Below are 20,496 nucleotides of genomic sequence, written 5' to 3'. Positions count from 1 at the left end.
CAGCCAGGAAGAGCATATTTAACAATAAAGAACATGAAGAGACTGTGCCTGCAAAGTATGAAGAATCTTCACATGTGCTGATTGGAGGAAAAACATGTATGTAAGCACCTCTTCTCTATCCATCATTATCAATAAACCCCTCTATCTCACATGGGCCCTTGGACTTCATAATGCATTTATTCATTTTTTTATTTTTTATTTTTATTTTTTGCTTTCTAGGGCCACACTTGTGGCATATGGAAATTCCCAGGCTAGGAGTCAAATCGGAACTGTAGCCACCGGCCTACACCACAGCTCACAGCAATGCCAGATCCTTAACCCACTGAGCGAGGCCAGGGATAGAACCCACGTCCTGATGGATCCTAGTCAGTTCCTTTCCACTGTACCACTACTCCCTCATAATGCATTTCTTAATCAAATCATTTACGTAGATAAAGCCCTATGAAGTTTTCTTTCCTTATATTTTACCTAACTTTGCCATGTGTTTGCAGCTTAGGCAGTAATCAAAGATTGAAGTTACTGCACCATCTAGAGCATAAATCCAATCATCACTGTGTGTTAATTTTTCAATTAAAAACAGCAGCAACTAGTTTACAAAAGCTCTCCAAGTGTATGTCAACTAGGGGACCAAGGTAGAGAATATAATAAATCCTGCCTCTGAGAATAGAGATGCTATTTTAATTCTTACTCTTTTTTTCTCTTAAACTAACCAAGCGTGTGTTTTTTCGCTAAAAAAGTATTGGAAAGGGTGAAAGTAAGGAGTCTGATAATATGTTCCTTCTTGTCCCTACCTCTTAGCTATCTGAGGAGAATCTGGGTCCCACTTTAGGCAAAGAGTGGTGGTATGGATTGCAGTTGAAATGATTTAAGTCATATTTAGAGCATCATTCTGTGGGATCCCCTGCTAAGCATGTGATAGTCAAGACTTGTTTCTCTCTATAATCCTGAGCTTTTCCATATTTCAGAGTTGTACTATAAAACTTAGACAGCGCATACAGATGGCCAAAAAGCACATGAAAAGATGTTCAACATCATTCATTATTAGAGAAATGCAAATCAAAACCACAATGAGGTACCACCTCACAACCAGCCAGAATGGCCATCATCCAAAAGTCTACAAACAATAAGTGCTGGAGAGCGTGTGGAGAAAAAGGAACCCTAGTATACTGTGGGTGGGATTGTAAATTGGTGCAACCACTGTGGAAAGCAGTATGGAGATTCCTCAGAAAACTACACATAGAACTACCATTTGATCCAGCAATCCCACTTCTGGGCATCTATCCAGAGAAAACCACGACTCACAAAGACACATGTACTCCAATGTTCATTGCAGCACTCTTTGCAATAGCCAAGACATGGAAACAACCTAAATGTCCATAGACAGAGGAGTGGATCAAGAAGAGGTGGTACATATACACAATGGAGTATTACTCAGCCATTAAAAGAAACAAAATACTAGCATTTTTAGCAACATGGATGGACCTAGAAACTATCATGCTAAGTGAAGTCGGCCATACAATAAGACACCAACATCAAATGCTTTCACTGACATATGGAATCTGAAAAAAGGACAGACTGAACTTCTTTGCAGAACAGATGCTGACTCATAGACATTGAAAAACTTACGGTGTCTGGAGGAGACAGTTTCGAGGGTGGGAGGATGTGTTTGGGCTATGGGATGGAAATCCTGTGAAATTGGATTGTTATGATCATTATATAACTATAGATGTGATAAATTCATTTGAGTAATAAAAAAAGAATTTAAAAAAAACTTATATGGCAAAACACGCCCCTCTCAAGTCAGTTAAAAACCATTCCCAATCTATAGCTATTCACTACAGCTAGTGATAGTGAATGAATTCAGTTGATGTTCAGCTAATATATCACTTAGTTACAGCACTTTATTTTTATTTTTTGCTTTTTAGGGCTACACCCACAGTATATGGAAGTTCCCAAGCGAGGGGTCAAATCAGAGCTACAGCTGCCAGCCTACACCACAGCCACAGCAACTTGGGATCTGAGTCGCATCTGTGACCTATATCACAGCTCATGGCAACCCCAGATCCTTAATCCACTGAGAGAGGCCAGGGATCAGACCCACATCCTCATGGATACTAATTGGATTTGTTTCCTCCTCACCACAACGGAAACTCCCAGTTATAGCATTTTAAATAAGAGATGCAATGCATCTTACATGAAAAAGTATGCAACCTGGGAAAGTTACATCTATAGCTACATCTAAACCTGTATATACATGTAATTCTGGTAATAAGAGAAATACCATTCACTATAGACAAATGGGAAAATTAAAATCCCTCACAATGCAACACATAAATGAAATGCTTATTTTTTCACTATTTGTGCATCTATATACTTCTTTTGGAACAAAAGATTGTCTTATATCATGTTTTCTTTTTCTTTTTTGGCTGCACCCATGGCATATGGAAGTTCCTGGGCCAGGGACTGAATCAGAGCTGCAGCTGTGACCTACACCACAGTTGCAGCAATGTCGGATCCTTAACCCACTGTACTGAGCCAGGGATTGAGCTCAGCAGTGACCTGAGCCACTGCAGAGACAACACCAGATCCTTGGCCCACAGCACCACAGTGGGAACTCCAGCTTTTTCTTAAAGAATGTATTTTCCCCTGTCATTATATATTCTCTGAAAACAATTGTAGTGATTGAATACTATTTAATAATATGACTACACAACAGTTTATTAAACTATTTCTCTGTTATTAGACACTTAGATGTCTCTAGGTTTTACTCTTATAATCAAAGCTTCCTTTCATCTTTGTGAGCATTGAAAAAATTGTATTCTTAAGAGAAATTCCTAGAGGTAGGCTTCATAGGAGAAAATGAAACTTTAAGGCCTTTGATGTGTCTTAATGAATTTATTTCCCAGTTACATTCCTACTAGCCAATGGCATTTATTCTAATGAGTTGAATATATCTGTATCTCTATGAAAAATACACAGCTATTTTTTGTGTTTGAGTATAAAGTAGCATTATATTACATACCTTATTCATTTTTCACTCAATTTTTTAAGGCCTTTCTATATTGCCATAAGAGTCACTGCTTTTATCTGCTGCCTCTACCTCTCTGGGATTATAAACAACACTGAAAGGAACATCTTCAAATACAATTTTTGGATCTGTAGAAAAAAATTTTTTGGAGTATAACTCAGCAGTGGAATTAGTAGGTCAGAGGGTAGCTGTGTGGCATGTTTACTAAAGATTGCCAGTTTGCTTTTCACAATGGCCATCCAATAATTATACTTCCTTTTTTTTTTTGACTTTTTGCCTTTGCTAGGGTCGCTCCCTCGGCATATGGAGTTTCCCAGGCTAGGGGTTTAATCGGAGCTGTAGCCACTGGCCTATGCCAGAGCCACAGCGACTCAGGATCCGAGCTGAATCTGCGACCTACACAACAGCTCACAGCAACCATGGATCCTTAACCCACTGAGCAAGGCCAGGGATCGAATCCGAAACCTCATGGTTCCTAGTCGGATTCATTAACCACTGTGCCATGACAGGAACTCCAATAATTATACTTCTATCAATATTGTGTTATGTTTCTATCCCACAGATTTGATAACTTTGGCATTAGCTTGCGTTTCAATTTTATGAAGATGATAGCTATAAACTGGTAACTTATTGCTTTAGTTTAGCATTTGTCTGGTTATTTCAGTAAGATTTGGCATTTCTACAATCTCAGATAACACTTGGTTTTGCCAACTATAAATTGCCTATTTATATCTTTCTTATATTTCTTTTCATGTTAGTTTGCAGGGGTACTTTGTATAGTTTTTCCATTATGGTTTTTAGCCAATGCAAATGTCTTCTCTCTCTCATCTCCCTGTTAATTTGGAGTCAGGTGAAAAGATTCAGAAAAGAACAAGCATTAGTGAGGTTTTAATACACAGCACTCATATGACTTGCTATCTGACAATCATCCATTCAGTCAGCCAGTGTATATGGATCAAGCACCTGCTCTATACAGGATGCAATGATAAGCCTGTTAAGGACACAGGATAAGTTAAATGCAGACTCTGTTTTCAGGGATCTCACAGTCTCATCGAGGTGATTAGATAAGAATAAGAAATTATGCAAATGGAAAGGTAATACATTTCAGAAGTGGAAATATTGATAAAGCAAAGTAGCATGGGTCTAGGGGGGTTGGGTTTGAAGGTAAAGGAGATGCCATGTGGAGAAAATGAGTAAACTGTGGGAATGTGAAACTGACTTTCAGAAGAGATCAGAGTTATATAGTTTGAGGATGCATTTAGGTGAGAATAGAAGCTATGACCGTGAGGCAATTAGCAAGGGAGAAGCAGAAATAGAGCTGATAGGTCCTTAGGAAATCACCACCTTTCAGAAGATGGAAGAGTGGCCAAGGGAAAGAAGGAAGGAAAGCATCTTGGAAAGTGGATCTGCAGAATACTCTTGACCTGAGATAAGGATCCATATCTACATCTGAGCATGTCGTGAACATGCTCACCTGTAGAGATAGCTATGTGATTCCTTCAAAATGTATGTACGTTTGAGGAAATCAGTTAGAAATGATGTTAAAAGTGTAGGGGAAGAGTTCCTCTGGTGGCACAGTGGGTTAAAGATCTGGTGTGGTCACTGCTGTGGCATGGGTCTGACCCCTGGCCTGGGAATTTCTGCATGCCATGGGTGTAGCCAAAAAAATGATAGGGGAACCCTGCTGACAACATTTGGGGTCTTCCTGAGCAAGATAAAGCATTGAATCAATAATCATTAATCTCTGGTTTCTCTGAATGTGTCTTTGAGTTAATGAATACATGATATTTATTCACATTTTTGTGATGTAACAGCCTTGGGGTGATGGGCCACTGGCATGTTGGCCTTTTGATGGGCAGGAGAGGATAGGAAAAAATACCGAGAAAGGACAAGTCCTGACTTAAAGGATGATTTTGTTGAGGCTGGTAAAGCCTGCCTTTACAGATCATATGCTGAGATCCAAGCCAGTCCATTAGAAGAAAGAGAGAATTGCCAGCCCTATTGTTGTAATGTTAGCTAATATTTATTAAGTACCTATCACATACAAAGAAATAGGCCAAGCCTTTTATGTACTATGTGCTGTTTAATCCATTTGATAATCTGGGGGAAGAATATGCTATACCTATCCACATTTCTCAGAAGGGCAAAATGGGAATTTTAGTCAATAACTGGTAGAACCAGCACAAAATTCCAAGTTTAAAGCCCATGCTTTTGGAAGAAGTGGCACAGAGTGTGAAGTTAAAGGCCGTTGGTATCTTACAAGGCAGCAGCATCAGTAGAGAGTGAAGAAGTGATTGCGTGGTGAGAAGATGGAAGCAGTAAATGCAACTACCATTTCCAAACTTTGAGAGGAAAAAGAAGAGACATATTGGAGGAAGGATATGTAAAGAGTTTTTGTTTTATTTACATTTTATGGCTAATGCGTGTGTGTGTGTGTGTGTGTGTGTGTGTTTGTGTGTGTCTTTTACAGGGCCACACCCATGGCATATGGAAGTTCCCAGGCTAGGGGTAGAATCAGAGCTGCAGCTGCTGGCCTACACCCCAGCCAGAGCAATGCCAGATCCATAGCCCACTAAGTGAGGCCAGGGATTGAACCCTCATCCTCACGGATACTAGTCAGGTTCATTACCTCAAAGGCATAATGGGAACTCCCCAACGCATCCTAAATGCATTAATAGGGTAAGGAGAGAGGTATACTTGAGGGGAAAAAATGGAAGATGCAAGAAAAAGAATAAATTGATAGACCAAGTTTCAGGAGGAGGTGAGAGGATAAGAAATCATGTATACATTAAAGCGCTAACTTCAGGGAGGAGGTGAACCTTTACGGGGGAATCAAAGGAGGAGATGCTGGGTAAAAACACACAGAAAAGGCTAGATAGCGGTAGAAAACTTAGGGGAATGTGTGGTAGTGAGCTATTTTCTTAGTGAACTATGAGGTGAAGTTACATGCTCAATGTGATGGCAGAAGTAGAAAATGTTTGTAGCAGATTCTATAGGGAACAAAATGGGTCAATTAAGGTGAATAAAAAGGATACTAAGCAGCAGAGAAAACAATGTTTTTTTTATAGGTTTTTGGTGTGGTGACCTTCTTACAGATAATAGAGTTGTAGCCTCTCTTACTTCTGGTGTCTGCCCCCCTTGTGGCTGAAGTCAGTATGGGGGCTTGCTGTAGGCTTCCTGAGGGGAGGGGCTGATGCCTGCCCACTGGCAGGTGGAACTGATTCCTCTCCCTCTGGTGGGTGGGGCTTAGTCTCTGGATGGGATTCGAGGCAGCTGTGTGCCTGCGGGGGAGACTTTGGGCAGCCTGTTTACACAGGGGTAGGTCTCTGATCCCACCTGGATTGGTGTTTGCTCTGGGGCTTCTCAGCAGTTGACTGACAGGTGGGGCCAGATTTTCCCAAAATGGCCACCTCCAGAGAAAGGCACAGCTGCTGAATATTCCCGAGAGCTTTGTTTTCAATGTCCTTCCCTCACAACGAGCCACATTCACCCCTGTTTTCCCAGGAGGTCCTCCAAGAACTGCAGTCAGGTTTGACCCAGATTCCTATGGAGACCTTGCTCTGCCCTGGGACCCAGTGCACATGAATGTCTGTGTGCGCCTTTTAAGAATGGGGTCTCCGTTTCCCCAGTCCTGTGGAGCTCCTGCGCACAAGCCCCACTGGCCTTCAATGCCAAATGCTGGGGGGTGGGGGGGCTCTTTCTCCCCGTGCCAGATTCCCACACGTGGGAGTTTGATGTGGGGCTCAGAACTCTCACTCCTGTAGGTGAGTCTCTGTGAACCAGTTAGTTTCCAGTCTGGGGCTTCCCACCTGGGAGGTATGGGGTTGCTTATATCGCGAAATCGCCCCTCCTACCTCTTGATGTGGCCTCCTCTTTGTCTTCTGGAGCAGGATATCTTTTTGAAGGTTTCCAGTCCATTTGGGTGGTGATTGCTCAGCCTTTGGTTGTGAATTTTGTTGTTTTTAGGAGAGAAGTTGAGCTCCAGTCCTTCTATTCCGCCATCTTAATTCCATCTCCTCAGCAGAGAAAATAATGTTAAGGCTGAAGCAGAGGTCAGAGTTTAGCTGTAAATAACAGAAGGTACTTTTTTTTTTTTTTGTCTGTTTGCCTTTTCTAAGGCCGCTCCCACAGCATATGGAGGGTCCCAGGGCAGGGGTCGAATCAGAGCCGCAGCTGGTGGCCTACGCCAGAGGCACAGTAATGCATCTGCGACCTACACCACAGCTCATGGCAATGCCGGATCCTTAAACCACTGAGCAAGGCCAGGGATCGAACCCAAAACCTCATGGTTCCTAGTTGGATTCGTTAACCACTGAGCCACCACGGGAACTCCTAACAGAAGCTACTTTATCTATTTTAAGCAAAAGAGAGATTTTACACAGGCAGATGCTTACACATCTTTGGAAAGAATTGAAAGAGCAGCTTCTACACCGAACTTCCTGGAACCACTCCTAGACCACAGTGCAGAACCAGCTGTTGCCAGGAAAGCTGTGAGCACAGCACACTTAAGATGGAGGAGAATCAGGAACACACCAGTGAGGCTACAGGCTTTGGGAACGTACCATCTGAGTAGCTTGTAGCTATTGGTTCAAAGGAAGTACCACTCCTCTTAGATTCACATTAACAGAGAATAACTGAGCCACACCTTGCCTCTCCGTCAAGGCCATTACCTCAACTGTAAGAGAGTCTGGGGAATGGAGTTTTTAGCTTCACACACTATGCAGTTGAGGACGGCACATCGGAAGGAGGTTGAGGAATGCCCGCCGTGGCTCAGTGGTTAATGAACCCGACTATTAACCATAAAGTTGTGGGTTTGATCCCTGGCCTCGCTCAGTGGGTTAAGGATCTGGCATTGCTGTGAGCTGTGGTGTAGGTCGCAGATGTGGCTGGGATCCCGCGTTGCTGCGGCTGTGGTGTAGGCCAGCAGCTACAGCTCCGATTCGACCCCTAGCTTGGGAACCTCCATATGCCAAGGGAGCAGCCCTAGCAAAGGCAAAAAGACAAAAAAAAAAAAAAAAAAAAAAAAAAAAAAAGAAAGGTAAGGGAGCGTAAGGGATCAAGGTGGAGTTCTCATCATGGCTCAGGGAAACAAATCTGACTAGCATCCATGAGGACGCAGGTTTGATCCTTGGCCTCACTCAGTGGATTAAGGATCTGGCGTTGCCATGAGCCATGGTGTAGGTTGCCGACCTGGCTCAGATCTGGCATCACTGTGGCTGTGTACACTACAGGCTGGCAGCTGCAGCTCTGATTCAACCCCTAGCCTGGAAACCTCCATGTATCGCAGTTGCAGTCGTAAAAAAGAAAAAAAAAGAGAGAGAGAGAGAGATCAAGGTGTCTAGCAGGGTTACTGCAGAAATGACTGATCACATGGTCCAGACTAGACACTGGAGTCTAGGAGAAACCGATGGAATATGAGTCCAGGAACATGTCAGAAGAGTCCAAGCTTGACAACACCTTCTTTTACCTCACCCTTGGCAAACAAAGAAGGGGTGCCATGAGCAAATGGTATCACAAAGTACATAGCGTTTGTGTTTTGAAGAAGAGAGATCTTAAAGCTTTCAAATACAGTTTGTCTGTCATAGTGCTAGAGTAATTTAATGTCTTAAGTGCATCTCAGGAAAAACTAGTCAAGGTACACAGTTATAACATCTTCCAGAGCACATGTTAGCTGAACTATATCTTGATGATTTATATATGCATATAAAGGAAGGAAAGGAAGAGAGAGACAACAACACATACTTGGATACAAATACTATAATTCCATGATTGATTCACTCATTTCTATACATATGAGATTTATAGGCAAATCCTAGGCAAGAAAGGATAAAATGTTTAAATGTGAGTTTGTTGTTATTGTTGTAATGTCCTTCTGCTGAATTAAAAAAAAACTGAAAGTAGATATCCACATGGACTCTAACATGTTTTATGCACTCAGATCATATTTGTATAGCTAAGAAGTATTTATAATCTGTGCAGGCAATCTATTAGCATTTTTCCTTAGGTTTTTCTATTTCTTACAAAAGGCAGGCTATTTTGTTGCTAATTCATCTGGGAATGAGAAAGGAAGGAAGGAAGGAAGCTTCAAATTCTTTAGATTCAAAAGATTTGACATGGGCTGTAGGTCTCCACTTCCTGGTAGCTTCCCGGCAGATGCCTTGGCCATGACTTCATTGAATTCCAGTTGTGTGTCTGCAAATCTCTCCTTTTGTAAGAATTCCCTTTATCTCTGAAAAGAGGCAGTGAAGTTTGCTTTCCGCCAGGCTGCTTTGATATCCTCCCAGTGCCTCCAAACGTCAACGAAGCACTCTAGGGCAGTCCCATGTGTCTCTCAAACAAAATAAAGAACAGGCAAGAAAAATCAGAATGGAGTCACTGTCTCTTCCTCTCCAACATCTTTTTAAAGGTCTAGTTGCATGATTAAAAGTTTACTGCAGGATTGTGTGTAGAAGATGACTCTAAAGACTTTGGACAGTGAAAAACACATACTGGAAAAAAAGAGATGTAATTTAGGTGACAGAAACAAACACGCATTTTTTAAAAAGTACTGGAATTCAACTCCTTTGGTGAGGAATACACAGAAAAAGATGACAATGAATCCTTAAGGGATGACAACTCTTTTTTAAAAACAATAATCACAAACAGGGATAGGGAACAAAATGCTATCTTTAGAGGATCATTGTTTTGTGAAATCCTTGTGGGATGGGATTGTCCAACCAAAATCTCTTACAGAAGCATGTATCTCTTAGGCACCTATAAATATTTGTCAACGAGGATGCTTAATAGACAAGCCATCTGGTGCCTTTGATCTTCACAATCCGATAAGGTCTGTACTGTTATTGCTCAAGAGATTTCTGGTACATAAACTCCAGCACTGTGTATATGCTGATGGAAGAGGAAGGTCCAAGCTAACTCTGAGAGAATTAAAATACACAGGTGGGGGAAACAAGGAAACTCGTCTCCTTTGACAAATGCACAGTCCTTGGTTAACTTCTCATTAGCAGTCTGCTCACATCTCATTCCCATTAAGAGTATTCCGTTTTCTTTGTCTAAAGTGTTGAGTGGTTATGAATAGTAAGGATAGACTATCTGTAATTATTTTTTAATTATTAATGGTTTTGTTAGATCCTTTCACTTTTACATTACATTTCTGTGGATGTAAGTTAAATCAAAATGTACTTCAGTTTCCAAGCCATTCCCCAATGTATTTTTCATTCTTTCATAACATTACTTCAGACTTCTATAAGTTGTCTATGAGAAAGCTTGTCTTTCTAAAATCACCCTCGCCATGCTAAGAGACTCAGGGACCACTCTGTTCTGCAATCCCACAAGCCATGGCTTTAGAAATCACCAAATTTCTAAATTCCCCACAGTACCCAATGTCAGAATCACAATATGTACAAAAGTCACTAGGTCTTAGCCAGTATCTTTACGCTGAATTCGGGTGAATTTCTTTTATTTAATGCCCCCACATGAAGCTCTTTGGGCACTTTACAGACAGGATGCTTCTCAATCCATTAGAAACCAAAAGAGAGGAAAAATGAGTGAGTCTGAAAGGAAAAGATATTAGAGGAAGAAACTGCTGTCCTGGGTTTGTGGTTCAGCTACACAGTTTAGTCAGAACACACATCCAAGTGTGTGCCTTTGGAAGGTAATGGGGGGATGGTGAAGGCGAGAGAGAAAGAGAGGGAGGGAGGCAGAGGAGGGAGTGGGAGAGAGGGAGAGAGAATGAATTTCCCTGGAGAGAAGGATAAAAAGTCCACCTTTTAATCAATTTTTCCATCACTAGGAGAATGGCACTTTTTGATTGGGCACTGTTCCTTCAGAGATATGTTCCTGGCTTGTATTTACTAAAGTGCCTGGTTTCAGATGTAGTATTAAGCAACTCAAATTCTAGTACAGCCTTCGTGAGCAAAAAGAAGAGAGAACAGATGAGATTTAAAAAAAAAAATTTTTTTTTGGACTACATACAACACTCAGCTCCAGGGATTCTTGTACCGTTACACTTGGTGACTTTTGAAAAGAAATGCTACTAGAACAGCTCTCTCAGGAGTCAGGAAGGGGGAGCCCAGCACAGGGCCAAAATTCCTGGCTGAGCTCAGAGACAGAGACCCTCGGGGAATCCACGAGGAAACCAGATCTTAGCCAAAAGTATAGAGTTAACATACACTGCCCCGAATCCGAACGCTATGAAAAATGACTGGATAAATTATGCAGAGGGATTTCTGGATTTCTTTCAAGTAATTAAGTTTCGATTTCTTGCATTTATTTTAGTTCCAGGAAGCGCAAGGCGCCATGGATTGCAAAAATCTTCATTGATTGTTCCAATGCTTTAAGTTTGATTTCGTGACTGGACTTAACTTTGGGAAGAGGTAAACACACACGCTCCGAGGAAATGCACTGCGTCGAAAAATAACAGTTTCGTCAGTGAAAGGAAACGCAGGCCTGCTCTCAGGTGGACAGATCTCGGAGGTCTGCCTCCCCTTCCCCCTCGCCCCGTCCCCCTCCGCCAAAAGTGGGGGCGCGGAAGCAGGTGTGAATCTGAGTGAGCGTGCGTGAATGTTAGCACCTGTGTGTCTGGGTGCGGGGGCGTGAGTGTGTTTGTGTGTGTGTGTGTTCGTGACCGTGTGTGAATTCTCCCCCCGTGCTCTGGGGAGTGCGGACTCAGACGCCCTGGACTCACTCTTCTCCTCCCGCAGATGTTAATTTCTTGGCGCCTGCTGTGTTTACTCCAAAGGTTGGTCCGCTCCGAAGGGTGCAATCAGCTGTCCCTGCCTTGCGGGTTCCTGGCCACACTAAGCCTCAGCCGACCTGCTCAGCGGAATCGCGAAGGCGCCTAGGAGCCTCACAGGCACCCAGCGGGCCTGGGGCTGGCTGCCTCGCGTGTCCCTCCTCCCTAGTCTACTTTATTGGAAATTCAGCTCAGCGCCCTACCCTCCGCCGGGAAAGAAGGAGACGTTGCTTCCTTCCTGCGGTGCCTTTTCTCGCGCCCTTGCCCCCTACCTGGCCACTGTTTTCAGTCCAGAATTATCTAGAGCGCCCCACTTGACCCGCTATGCCGCTGCAGGACCCTGGCCCTGGCCCCTACCTTCCAGCGCGCCCTCCAGAGCGTCCAGAGCCGCTTGTTTTTGCCCTTCTCCCTCCATCCCGCAAGGCCTAGGTGGGAGGACAGGAGTTTGCCAACTCGAATTTCCGAAAGGCCTGGAAACTGCCATAGGCAGAGGTTTCCCTGCACACCCTTGCAGAGTGCTTGCAGCGGGAGGCACTGAAAGTAAGAGAGAGTTACCCAGGCAGGCGCGAAGGCTGTGCCCTGGGGCACAGGGGTTGCCTGGCACCTTTGAGCAAAAGAGGGGCTCCTTTAAATCTCTAAGCGAGGGGGACGTGGGACTCACAGGGAGCCGGTGGAGAGAGAGTTAGAGGCAAATACCACTGCGGTGGTGGACTTGCTCAGAGAGGAAGGATGTTTGAACAAAACGTACCCATGCTCCTTGAACTTTGTCCCAGGATCTAGGAAACCCAGGATAGTCCTCCTCCCGGGCAGGGCACTGGGTTCCATGGCCAGCTCTCTGGGCTATCCCAGAGGTCTCAATTTCTGGGATAGTTCCCTCCTCCTTTTCTTCTTGCCTGAATCACTAGAGGCCATGGAGGAGCTTAATCACCCCATACCCTTCTGCCCCAAGCTACAGAGGGCAGAGAGAGCTCAGGAGGTCTGACTCTATTCAGAATCTGGAGCAGACTGACCTTGAGGAGGTGGAATGGGGGAAAATCCATCCTTTCTCTCTTTCCTCCCTGGAGCCTTGTCTATCTGAGATCGAAATGCTGCATGAATAGGGTCAGATCTCTCTTTTAAGAAATCTTCCTTGTAATCCAACTCAATTCTATTTGAAATACAGAGAAATCACACTGCCCTTAATAGATTAAAATTTAATAAAACACATTAAGTCCAGTAAAATATGAATGCACTGCTTAAAATTTTAATAGTAAATTAGGTCCCAGATACAGAAGAGGAGACAGTGATTTCTCCCCTCGAGATGGCTGCGATTTAGGGGTGTTGGGGGCAGCTACTGCAGGAACCCCACTCCCTGCCGGGGAGCTTGGGTGGAACCTCAAGCTATTCTTCACCTGCCTGGAGGGAAGCTGGTCACATCTATCCACATTTGGCAGCAAATGGGACAGAAGCTACTGTCAAACAAAGAGGCTTGGCAAGAAGAAAGGCACTCCTTGTGTAATCACAGTTGATTCATTTTCCATATCTCTGATGAAAAAAAAATCACTTCACTGTTTTCATTTTATTAGGTAGGTCTGAAGGTGTGCAGAAGCACCAGCACGGATAGGTACCTGGGCATAAAAGTGGATGTTGAAGTCATATGAAGCCGATGTCCAACGTTGGGCCATTCGATGCCATCCCTTAGGTTTATTCTCAACTTCTCAGTTGTTTAGATGACTTCCATACCTGGGGAGCTGGAATCTAACTTCCTCAGAGAGCAGCTTCCTCACTTGCTGGAGCACTTTGCAACATTGCCTGTGGGCAAAACCGAAATGGGTTTTATTGATATCACTGCAAAGATGTTGGTATTCTGGACACTTCTGGTAGGAGAGACTGCAAGATTGCAAGTCGTGGTGATGAAGGAAGAATTGCATTTCCTCGCTAATATAACACAGTCATGGCTGCTCATTTTTCACTTTGAGTGAGAAAAGGAGAAATCTAACTCTGTTGACTTATTTTTGGAAAAAAAAGTATGTATTTTCTAAGAGGAAGTGAATGCAGGTAAATAACTCTTGAATCACTCTAGAGCTACATATTAATGCATCTCACCCTGGTAATTAGAATAAAGGGTTTCCTGTTTTCCCCTGTCTGGAATTAGAGATATCACTAAGAAACATCTGAAAGATTTTTAAAAGTTATGTTAAATTAATTTAATGATATATGGATTTTAGCCATCCAGAAAATATTCTCATGGGAGTTGTCCTGCTTAAAATAGTTTTAATCATTAAATCCCACATCAAACAAAGTTTGTCCAGTCATTTCAACAGTGCCCTCTTTATTTCATGAATTTATCATACTACCTTATTTACCATATGAAGTGATGACAAGTGTTTAGCATTTTGGAGATCAGTTGTCAGTTGCTATTAAAATCAAGATTAATTCATATTAACGATATGCATTTCTCAATACTCCCAGGTGACAACATACATTAAAACAACTATTGCAAGTAATTAAGCTCAATGAAGGGGGAGGGGACAGGGAGAGGTTCAAAACACCCCCAAATATTTGATTTTGCAATCCAAGTTCAGCTGACTTGATGCCACAATAATGCTTGGGAAACTCCTCAGGGTTGCTTTTCACTTTACATCTAATTAGGCACCTAATGAAAGAGAAGAATTTTTTCCCCTTGTGGTTTTTTTTCTCCTTGATATTCTTATGCCTTTATTTAAACACATAAACACTCTGATTAGGAGGTGCAATGCCCAAAAGTTTCTCCCGTGACTCACTTTAGTATTATAATTTAGAAGAACTACATAGATGCAGATATTTGCCTTTCAATTATTTTCCTCTTCCACTCTCACTTTTAGCCCTTTGGTCCTTACACAGCACTGATCGAATACATACCCAAAATATTTGAATGGACTTTTTTTTAGGCTTTAGAGATCCTCAACAGTTTATACTAATTAGACTATCCAAAGCCTTTTGAAGATTAAGCAAATTGGACAACCCTTGTTAATTAGAACATAATTTGAAGTTTGAAATTATATCACTGATGAAGTAGTCTAATTAGTACGATGCTATGTTAATGGACCAGTGAGACCCAGCAACACTGCAGTTTGGCGTGAACCTCTCTAAGGTTTGCACAAAAATCCTCCCTCCTATATCGACATTAATAAAAGATTTCTATAGACTTCAGCCTCTCCACGATGACATACAATTTATAGTACACACAATGCATTAGCCCATAGTGCTGTTCAATTTTTTCACTATTATGAAAACTAATAAATTCGTCAAGCTGAATTAAGCATACAAATCAGATGAGGCATAGCAGATTACACAGAGAAGCGCGGTGTCTCCCGAGCCTAAATGAAATTTCAATCTAATAATTCCTTCCCGGCCCAGTCATAATTTGTTTAGAGATGTTGTTCTACTTCTTTCAAAGCGCTATTCGCACTATAATTAAATGATACTCAAGCCTTTAACTTTGATTTATTTCATTTCTCGAAGCTTGAGACAGTGAGAGCTGTACAATGTCATTTTTTCATTTCCTTGAAATTACCCTGGCTGTTGTTGAGGTAAAAATTAAACACCTAAGCATTTACTCGAACCGTCCGGCGCAAGCCACATTCGTTCATGTCAACACCCCCCTCTCCAGTCCCGCGTCCAGGCTTCTCCGGGCTCCTGCTCCGGAAGATTGCTGGTAGGAATCCCCTTCGGCTACTATTTATTATTTTCTTCCACCAAGGGGAGGAGAAAGGCAAGCCCGCGAGTAGCGCAAGAAAGAGCAAGGGGGGTCAGCACCATGGACAGAGCCCGCCGCTCTCCTTTGCTGCAGCCTTCCTGGTACTCTGGCGACACTCCTGAGGACTATGCTCCCGACTTGAACCTGCCATCCCGCCCTGCCGGGGTCATGGGTGAACGAGCGACCCTCTACTTGCCGCCGCCGCGGGGCTTCCAGGCGCTGACCACTCGAGGGCCCCCCTCCGCCACGCTCCTTTCCACTCTGTTTTGTCCCAGCGCGCGCCAGCGCCTCTCAGGCCTGCCGCCTGCTCTCGCACCTGCTCGCCTTCCCCAGGCACCGTGTGCCTGCACCTGCTCCCAGCCACCCCAGCCCAGGTCGGGTCATCCGCGGGCTCCAGCGCCCCGGTCTCAGGGCCTTCTCACCCTCGCCTGTACCCTGCTCTGCGCTCTGGGGAGGTGGCAGCAGCCCCCAGCACCGAGGAAAGTAGACAGAAAACCGGAGCAGGGAGGAGAGGGAGGCGGTGTCTGCGTGCGTGTGTGTGGTGTGTGAGTGTGTGTGCTTGTGTATAGGGGAGGTTGTCTGCTTCTTTTACAACTGGAACTAAGAGTGTGTGTCCACTTCTAAGAAAAGTGGTCTGCCCTGGGACAAAAGTGCAAGCAAAGTGTTAGCTAAAAATAAGCTCTCTGCACCAAGCGTCTGTGGAAATGAAGATAAGTGGGGCTTGTGCCAGCCCCCGAGGGCGTGTGTGTGTGTGTGTGTGTGTGTGTGTGTGTGTATGTGTTGGGGTGTGTGTGTGTGGGGGGGGAATGTTCTGCAGCACATGCGCTCTGTGATCTCTGGCCCTGCCTCCCCGTCATTTGCCCCTTCCTCCTCTGATTGTGGCTAATGAAGAATAATAAATCCAGTGGCAAGGTTTGCCAGTGGATCCGCCCAAGACCCAACTCACACTGAACTGGTGACTGGGAGGAGGAGGAAGAAGATCCGTAGGAAGAGAGGGTGGAGAGGAGTGTTTGTAGGTGGTGGCCTTGGGGGGAGTACACCGGGGTGGTGGCGTTTGGCGGGGGAGGGGGGTAATCGCATGCGCACAGGCAAGCAGAGCTGGCTTCACCGCCGTCCAATCCGCTGAGAGCTGTGAGGAACCGAATGAGAGAAAGCCCTGCAGCCCTGTAGACCCCCGGTCTCTTTGGCACCAGGCACCCGCCCGGCCGAGGGGGCGCAGAGCAGAGCAGAGCGCCTAGCAGCGCAGAAGATCCGGGTCGGCGGCAGCGTCCGAGTCCTCTACTTGGTCGAGAGCGGGGGATCAGTGTCCTCAGAGCTGAAGGGAGGGGGCGGGCCGAGTTGGGGGCGGAGGCCTGGAACTTAGCGGTAAGCAGGGGGCGGGGGAGGCAGCCAGGTAAGAGGCGTAGCTTGTACTCCAGGGAAAAACCCACCCGAGGCTGCCCTGGCCCGCAACTTTATTTCGGAGTTTCTTTTCCCGGCGAGTGGGAGACTGGGCAGAAGAAGCCGGAGGGGCTGGAGGCCAGCTCTTAGAGAGGAACTGCCCCGCGCAGGAGCGCAGACCCGGCCAGCGGGGTGGGGTTGAGCAGGGGCACCACTGTAAGTGGGATCTGCGGGGCGCCGGGGAGGGCGGCGGCATCAGAACGCGGGCGGGGGCCGGAAGGGGAGGCGGAGGGCGCGGCGGGGGAGCGGGAGGCGAGTGTCAAGAGAGCTGAAAGGACCAAAGCCTGGAAGAAGCAAAGAGAGAGTAGGGGCGACGCTACAATTCGAGCGGGAGGAACCGGCGCTTTCAGGCAGGGGAGGGCGGAGGCGCGCGGGAGGGAGGAAGGGAGGGAGGGCGGGAGTGCGGGGGCAGGCGCGGGGAGAGAGGAGTATAACTCCGCCGCGGAGAAGCGCGGGGGCAGTTTCGGGCGTCCAGGTCTGCAGCCAGCGCCAAGCTGAGCCCAGCATCCGCTCAGACTGACCTCGTAGCCAGAGGAGGAGCGCGTAGCCAAGGCAAGGCGCGCAGAGCTCCAAGCGGCGGCGAGTGAGCTCAACTTTGCCTCGCCCTTCCCCGCTCCGCTCTCTCCCAGCACTTCTCGGGAGGGTCCCAGCAGCCAGGGCCAGTGCGTGCGCTACCGACCAGCGCCCGGGCGGGCGGGGAAGATGATGATGATGTCCCTGAACAGCAAGCAGGCGTTCAGCATGCCGCACGGCGGCAGCCTGCACGTGGAGCCCAAGTACTCGGCATTGCACAGCGCCTCGCCCGGATCCTCTGCCCCCGCGGCGCCCTCCGCCAGCTCTCCTAACAGCTCGAGCAGTGCTGGCGGCGGTGGCGGTAGTGGCGGGGGCGGTGGAGGCCGGAGCAGCAGCTCCAGTAGCAGTGGCAGCAGCGGCGGCAGCGGCGGGGGCTCCGAGGCGATGCGGAGAGCGTGTCTTCCAACCCCACCGGTGCGTATTTCTGCATAATCACCGCTTAAAGGCACATTTTGACAGCCCCCTTTATCTGCTTGATGTTTTTTTCATGTCTGCACAGCAAATCACCCCACACCTCCAACCAATTTTCCCCCCTCTCTCTCTTATGTATTCAGCGGGTCTTTCCTTTCATATTAATTTTTATGACCTGGAATGTTGCCTGTGCGCGTGTTGTGTTGTGTTATGTTTGCAGGCTCACTTTCTTCCTCCTCGTGCACTCTTGGCTTCTCCCCGTGGCTTCTATCCTTTCCTCCTCATCCGCTAGTTTCAGGATTATTATTATTATTTTTATTTTAACCTTCTGGGAATGTTGTAAGCGCGGCGGCGGCGTCGAGCGCTGGGCCGGAGCTTCCGGAGAGAGTGCGTACAATTCCCTGCTGAGAGTAATGTGTGCCTTTTACTTGCAATTGCAGAGCAATATATTCGGCGGGCTGGATGAGAGTCTGCTGGCCCGCGCCGAGGCTCTGGCGGCGGTGGATATCGTCTCCCAGAGCAAGAGCCACCACCATCACCCGCCCCACCACAGCCCCTTCAAGCCGGACGCCACCTACCACACCATGAATACCATCCCTTGCACGTCGTCTGCTTCCTCTTCGTCGGTGCCCATCTCGCACCCGTCCGCGCTGGCCGGCACGCACCACCACCACCACCACCATCACCACCACCACCATCAGCCGCATCAGGCGCTTGAGGGCGAGCTGCTGGAGCACCTGAGTCCTGGGCTGGCTCTAGGCGCTATGGCGGGCCCCGACGGCGCGGTCGTGTCCACTCCAGCTCACGCGCCACACATGGCTACCATGAACCCCATGCACCAAGCTGCTCTCAGCATGGCCCACGCGCACGGGCTGCCCTCACACATGGGCTGCATGAGCGACGTGGACGCCGATCCCCGGGACCTGGAGGCCTTCGCCGAGCGCTTCAAGCAGCGACGCATCAAGCTGGGGGTGACCCAGGCGGATGTGGGCTCCGCGCTGGCCAACCTCAAGATCCCCGGCGTGGGCTCGCTCAGCCAGAGCACCATCTGCAGGTTCGAGTCCCTCACGTTGTCTCATAACAATATGATCGCGCTCAAACCCATCCTGCAAGCGTGGTTAGAGGAGGCGGAGAAGTCCCATCGCGAGAAGCTCACCAAGCCGGAGCTCTTCAACGGCGCGGAGAAGAAGCGCAAGCGCACGTCCATCGCGGCGCCGGAGAAGCGCTCGCTCGAAGCCTACTTCGCCATCCAGCCGCGGCCCTCCTCCGAGAAGATCGCCGCCATCGCGGAAAAGCTGGACCTTAAGAAAAACGTGGTGCGAGTCTGGTTCTGCAACCAGAGGCAGAAACAGAAAAGAATGAAATATTCCGCGGGCATTTAGGAGACCCAAGGCCTCTCCAGGGACAGGCCCCTCCTTATCGCCTCTTTTCCCTCCCTCTCTCTCCTGCCTCTTTACACTTTTGGCGACCAGAAACAATTCCAGTAAATGTGAATCCAGTGAAAGCGAGGATTGGAGAGCGAGCTAACGAGCGAGCAAATGAGCCCAAGCCCGGTGAGAATGTGAAATGATTTCTCAAAAAAAGAAAAAAAGAAAAAGAAAAGAAAAAGAAAAACAAAAGAAGGGATTTATCAAGTGGTGTAGCAAAGTTGTCCCTTTCAACCTCACCCCACCCGGAAAAGGCACCTCGGCCCCTTCAGAGGAAGTCTACAGCTGGCTGTTAGCTGGAAGGCAGACGAGACAGCTTTTTAAAGGCCCCCAGAACGATCAAGTAAGATTTGTTTTTATTCCTAAAGACATCATCACTCTTGTTCGAGTTTAAAAAGTACACTTTGCAGCTATTTTTCAGAAATAGAAAATGATTCAGGACTGAAACTGTAAACTAGAGTTGATGCTTAATGTGATAGAGACAGCTCTAAAGTATTTTGAATTTTAAAAAAAGATGGCAGATTTTCTGCATTTACACTGTATATTATATATATATTTTTATTGTGGTTCTTACCCCTTTCTTCCTTCTCTGAAGTGTTAATGCTTAAGAAAGGAGTTGCGCCTGCTGTGTTCACTGATCTTGAAAGCTATTATTAGATTATTGCTGAACAACCCTCTGTAAATTATTAATTTATCTCTCTAGCAACTTAATTTGTGCACATTCTAATTAATTAAAGTTCTTTAGTCTTAAAAAACGGGGGAAACGTATGGCTAGTGAAGTTAATTTTTTTTTTATGTTTGATGAGTTTACTGAATTTTTACAGCTTACTTCTTATACCGTGTTCCTTTTGGCCCATTTGTATATTCTCATTTTGAATGACCATGGTTTTTTCTTTGTTTTTACTGGTAGTGTTCTGATTTGTGAGTTGACACTCAGTAATGGATGTCTTAATTGTGTAGACCTGATTCACTGTCCAAAGTATTGTTTACTTCGTTACATATTTAATGGGGATTCCCACATTATCCCTGCTACACGCGCGTGCTCTCTCACTCACCCTTACACACACACACACACACACACACACACACACACCTCTAATGGAAGAGAAGAAGTCAAGCAGTTGGAAGCATGACTATGATGCATCATTTTCTAGCTTTAGGTGCATTT

At 46.0% G+C, this 20,496-nt stretch overlaps 1 protein-coding gene across 1 annotated transcript; it reads left to right on the top strand.

The window, feature by feature from the left end:
* On the top strand, positions 17,550–19,484 carry POU4F2 (POU class 4 homeobox 2). The gene is made up of 2 exons (XM_003482432.3): positions 17,550–17,904; positions 18,342–19,484. The coding sequence occupies exons 1-2, from the start codon at positions 17,620–17,622 to the stop codon at positions 19,281–19,283; spliced, it is 1,227 nt and encodes a 408-aa protein (XP_003482480.1). The 5' UTR covers positions 17,550–17,619; the 3' UTR covers positions 19,284–19,484.

This window comes from Sus scrofa, chromosome 8 (assembly GCF_000003025.6).
Source record: "Sus scrofa isolate TJ Tabasco breed Duroc chromosome 8, Sscrofa11.1, whole genome shotgun sequence".
Lineage (NCBI taxonomy): Eukaryota > Metazoa > Chordata > Mammalia > Artiodactyla > Suidae > Sus > Sus scrofa.
Note: the sequence above shows the minus strand (reverse complement) of the source record. Positions and strands in the feature narration are given on the sequence as shown.

Bases quoted from the DNA above. Each gene is read 5' to 3' on its own strand.
- POU4F2 (XM_003482432.3), top strand. From the start codon at position 17,620: ATGATGATGATGTCCCTGAACAGCAAGCAGGCGTTCAGCATGCCGCAC. The intron at 17,905-18,341 runs GTGCGTATTTCT...TTGCAATTGCAG, and splicing joins CGTGTCTTCCAACCCCACCG to AGCAATATATTCGGCGGGCT.